The sequence below is a fragment of the Nansenia antarctica genome (genome assembly GCF_963989245.1).
Source record: "Nansenia antarctica genome assembly, chromosome: 16".
NCBI classification, from domain to species: Eukaryota; Metazoa; Chordata; class Actinopteri; order Argentiniformes; family Microstomatidae; genus Nansenia; species Nansenia antarctica.
In genome coordinates this window covers 29174996-29179995 of record NC_137686.1, presented here as the reverse complement: position 1 = coordinate 29179995, position 5000 = coordinate 29174996, and the positions used below count along the sequence as shown (strand labels likewise).

Below are 5000 nucleotides of genomic sequence, written 5' to 3'. Positions count from 1 at the left end.
TAGACAAGTAGGCAGGTAGACAGGTAGACAGGTGGACAGGTAGACAGGTAGGCAGGTAGACAGGTAGACAGGTAACCAGGTAGACAGGTAACCAGGTAGACAGGTAAACAGGTAGACAGGTAGACAGGTAAACAGGTAGACAGGTAGACAGGTAGACAGGTAGGCAGGTAGACAGGTAGACAGGTAGACAGGTAGACAGGTAACCAGGTAGACAGGTAAACAGGTAGACAGGTGGACAGGTAACCAGGTAGACAGGTAGACAGGTAACCAGGTAGACAGGTAAACAGGTAGACAGGTGGACAGGTAGACAGGTGGACAGGTAGACAGGTAGACAGGTGGACAGGTAAACAGGTAGACAGGTAACCAGGTAGACAGGTAGACAGGTGGACAGGTGGACAGGTGGACAGGTGGACAGGTAGACAGGTAGACAGGTAGACAGGTAGACAGGTAGACAGGTAGACAGGTAGGCAGGTAGACAGGTAGACAGGTAGACAGGTAGGCAGGTAGACAGGTAGACAGGTGGACAGGTAGACAGGTGGACAGGTAGACAGGTAGACAGGTAGACAGGTAGACAGGTAGACAGGTAGGCAGGTAGACAGGTAGACAGGTAAACAGGTAGACAGATAGACAGGTAGACAGGTGGACAGGTAGACAGGTGGACAGGTGGACAGGTAGACAGGTAGACAGGTGGACAGGTAGACAGGTAGACAGGTAGACAGGTGGACAGGTAGACAGGTAGACAGGTAGACAGGTAGACAGGTGGACAGGTAGACAGGTAGACAGGTGGACAGGTAGACAGGTAGACAGGTAGACAGGTAGACAGGTAGACAGGTATAGAGGTAGACAGGTAAACAGGTAGACAGGTAGACAGGTAGGCAGGTATAGAGGTAGACAGGTAGACAGGTAGACAGGTAGACAGGTGGACAGGTGGACAGGTGGACAGGTGAACAGGTAGGCAGGTAGACAGGTAGACAGGTGGACAGGTAGGCAGGTAGACAGGTAGACAGGTAGACAGGTAGACAGGTAGACAGGTATAGAGGTAGACAGGTAAACAGGTAGACAGGTAGACAGGTAGACAGGTAGACAGGAAGACAGGTAGACAGGTAGACAGGTGGACAGGTCAACAGGTAAACAGATAGACAGGTAGACAGGTGGACAGGTAGACAGGTAGACAGGTAGACAGGTGGACAGGTGGACAGGTGGACAGGTGAACAGGTAGACAGGTAGACAGGTGGACAGGTAGACAGGTAGACAGGTAGACAGGTAGACAGGTGGACAGGTAGACAGGTAGACAGGTAGACAGGTAGACAGGTAGACAGGTAGACAGGTAGACAGGTGGACAGGTAGACAGGTAGACAGGTAGACAGGTAGACAGGTAGACAGGTGGACAGGTAGACAGGTAGACAGGTAGACAGGTAGACAGGTAGACAGGTGGACTCACCAGGTAAGACTCTATCTTGGTCCAGAGGATCTTGAACTCCACCAGACCCAGCTTCCCACTACCGTCCTTCTGAGGCGGGGTTAAGAACACAACACCTCCCGCTGCTCTGTGTGTGTGTGTGTGTGTGTGTGTGTGTGTGTGTGTGTGTGTGTGTGTGTGTTAGGGGGGGTGGGTGGGGGGTGTGTGGGGTGTGTGTGTGTGTGTGAGTGTGGGGTGTGTGTGTGTGGGGTGTGTGTGTGTGTGTGTGTGTGTGTGTGTGTGTGTGAGTGTGGGGTGTGTGTGTGTGGGGTGTGTGTGTGTGTGTGTGTGTGTCTGTGTGAGGGGTGTGTGTGTGGGGAGGGTGTGTGTGTGTGGGGTGTGTGTGTGTGTGTGTGTGGGGGGGGGGGGGGGGGGGGGGGGGGGGGTGTGTGTGTGTGTGTGTGGGGTGTGTGTGTGTAACAGTGTGTGTGTGTGTGTGTGTGTGTAGGATACATCCAGCAGGTTCATCATGTTACGACACGTCTCCAGACTGAAGCCGCTGGTCTGGATGTCCTGACCTGCAACACACACACACACACTGTTACACACACACACACACACACACACACACACACACACACACCACACTGTTACACACACACACACACACACTGTTATACACACACTGTTACACACACACACACACTGTTACACACACACACACTGTTACACACACACTGTTATACACACACACACACACACTGTTACACACACTGTTACACACACACACACACTGTTACACACGCACACACTGTTATACACACACACACACACTGTTACACACACACACACTGTTACACACACACACTGTTACACACACACACACACACTGTTACACACACACACACACTGTTACACACACACACACACACACACACTGTTACACACACACACACACTGTTACACACACACACACTGTTACACACACACACACACACTGTTACACACACACACACACACACACTGTTACACACACACACACTGTTACACACACACACACACTTTGTTACACACACACACACACACACACTGTTACACACACACACACACTGTTACACACACACACACACTGTTACACACACACACACACACTGTTACACACACACACACACACGCTGTTACACACACACACACCACTGTTACAGACACACACACTGTTACACACACACACACACACACTGTTACACACACACACACTGATACCACACACACTGTTACACACACACACTGTTACACACACACACACACAGTTTATAAATACTTACGTTTCGTCACGACCTTGTTGAGGATCTTCTTGAGTTCGAAGGCAGAGATCTCACTGTCCTGAGGGGGGAGAGGCAGGGGGGAGAAGAGAGGGGAGGAGGGAGGGGGAGGGGGGGAGAAAGAGAGGGAGGGAGGGAGGGGGAGAGGGAGGGGGGGAGAAAGAGAGGGAGGGAGGGAGGGGGGAGAGGGAGAGAAAGAGAGGAGGGAGGGGGAGAGAAAGAGGGGAGGGGGAGAGGGAGGGGGGGAGAAAGAGAGGAGGGAGGGAGGGGGAGGGGGAGAGGGAGGGGGGGAGAAAGAGAGGGAGGGAGGGAGGGGGAGAGAAAGAGAGGGAGGGAGGGAGGGGGAGAGAAAGAGAGGAGGGAGGAGGGAGGGGGAGGGAGGGAGGGGGAGGGGAGAGGGAGGGGGAGGGGGGAGAAAGAGAGGGAGGGAGGGAGAGGAGGGGGGGAGAAAGAGCAGGGAGGGAGGGGGAGGGGGGAGAAAGAGAGGGAGGGAGGGAGAGGGGGGAGGGAGGGGGGAGAAAGAGAGGGAGGGAGGGAGGGAGGGAGGGAGGGGGGGAGAAAGAGAGGGGGAGGGAAATCTCACTGTGCTGAACCAGCAGAGACCACACAGGGTCACGTATCTGATCTAATGTACATAGAGTGATAGTCGTCATGGCGATAGTCGTCATGGTGATTCTCACCTCCCCTGCCAGCTGTCCAAAGAGGCTCTTGAACCTGTCGTCCACGTCATCTTCATCTATCTCTATCTACACACACACACACACACACACACACACACACACACACACACACACACACACGCATAAAACAACTCTGTGTTTAAACCAACTCTGTGTTTAATTAAACCAACTCTGTGCTTAAACAACAACTTAAACCATACCTCTTCAACGTTGCACTCAACAGGGTCCTCCATCTCTCTGAAACACACAGACAGATGTCAGGCAGACAGACAGGCAGACAGCGCCGCACATGGCAGCTATGGTTTTACAGTTTGTTGTGTTCTGTCTGCATGCAGGCAAGCAGACAGACAAACATGCAGGCAGGCAGACAGACAGACATGCAGGCAGGCAGACAGACAGACAGATGTCAGACCATCCCCTTCAGACAGACAGACATGCAGGCAGACAGACAGGCAGACAGACAGACAGGCAGACAGGCGGGCAGACAGGCGGACAGACAGGCAGGCAGGCAGGCAGACAGACAGACCGTACTCCTCAGACAGACAGACAGACAGACAGACAGACCGTACTCCTCAGACAGACAGACAGACATGCAGGCAGACAGACAGACAGACAGGCAGACAGACAGACCGTACTCCTCAGACAGACAGACAGACAGACAGACCGTACTCCTCAGACAGACAGACAGACAGACCGTCCTCCTCAGACAGACAGACAGACAGGCAGACAGACAGGCAGACCGTACTCCTCAGACAGACAGACAGACAGACCATCCTCCTCAGACAGGCAGGCATACAGACAGACAGGCAGACAGACAGACACACAGACAGACAGGCAGACAGACAGACAGGCAGGCAGACAGACAGACAGACCGTCCTCCTCAGACAGACAGACAAGCAGACAGACAGACAGACAGACAGGCAACAGACAGACAGACAGACAGACCGTACTCCTCAGACAGACAGGCAGACAGGCAGACAGACAGACCGTCCTCCTCAGACACACAGACAGACAGGCAGACAGACAGGCAGACAGACAGGCAGACAGACAGGCAGACAGGCAGACAGGCAGACAGACAGGCAGACAGACAGACAGGCAGACAGGCAGACAGACAGGCAGGCAGACAGACAGACAGGCAGACAGACAGGCAGACAGGCAGACAGACAGACAGACAAACAGGCAGGCAGACAGGCAGACAGACAGATAGGCAGACAGACAGGCAGACAGGCAGACAGACAGACAGGATTAGTAGTTAGTCCAGATGTAAACAGGAAGTAACTGACTGGAAGTCGGCCTGCTTCTCAGAGAACACGCGGAGGCAGAAGTCTCCGTCCTGGTTGGGGTCGAAGGTGGAGGGCAGCAGCAGGTACTCCCCCGGGGGCAGGCGGAAGCGGCTGCACACCTCCCGCAGGTTGATGAAGCTCTCGCTCCGCGCCGCCGACGCATGCCGCAGGAAGAAGTCCCTGTTCAGGTGCACGTTCCTCTGGCCAGACACCTGGGGAGCAGCCACATCATCATCCCCCTCCTCCTCCATCTCCATCTCCTCCTCCTCCCCCTCCTCCCCCTCCTCCTCCTCCTCCTCCTCCCCCCCTCCTCCTC

The 5000-nt window shown here is 54.3% G+C and overlaps 1 protein-coding gene across 1 annotated transcript in view; it reads right to left on the bottom strand.

Annotated features, from left to right (window-relative positions):
• LOC308172239 (calpain-2 catalytic subunit-like) overlaps window positions 1-5000 on the bottom strand; it is a gene marked incomplete at both ends in the record, with an annotated part of 36620 nt that overhangs the window by 13217 nt on the left and 18403 nt on the right. The window contains 6 exons of the mRNA XM_080547145.1: window positions 1442-1510; window positions 1913-1977; window positions 2725-2782; window positions 3402-3467; window positions 3602-3638; window positions 4685-4896. Of these exons, the coding sequence (XP_080403271.1) occupies window positions 1442-1510; window positions 1913-1977; window positions 2725-2782; window positions 3402-3467; window positions 3602-3638; window positions 4685-4896 (507 nt within the window). The remainder of the gene's footprint in view (window positions 1-1441; window positions 1511-1912; window positions 1978-2724; window positions 2783-3401; window positions 3468-3601; window positions 3639-4684; window positions 4897-5000) is intronic.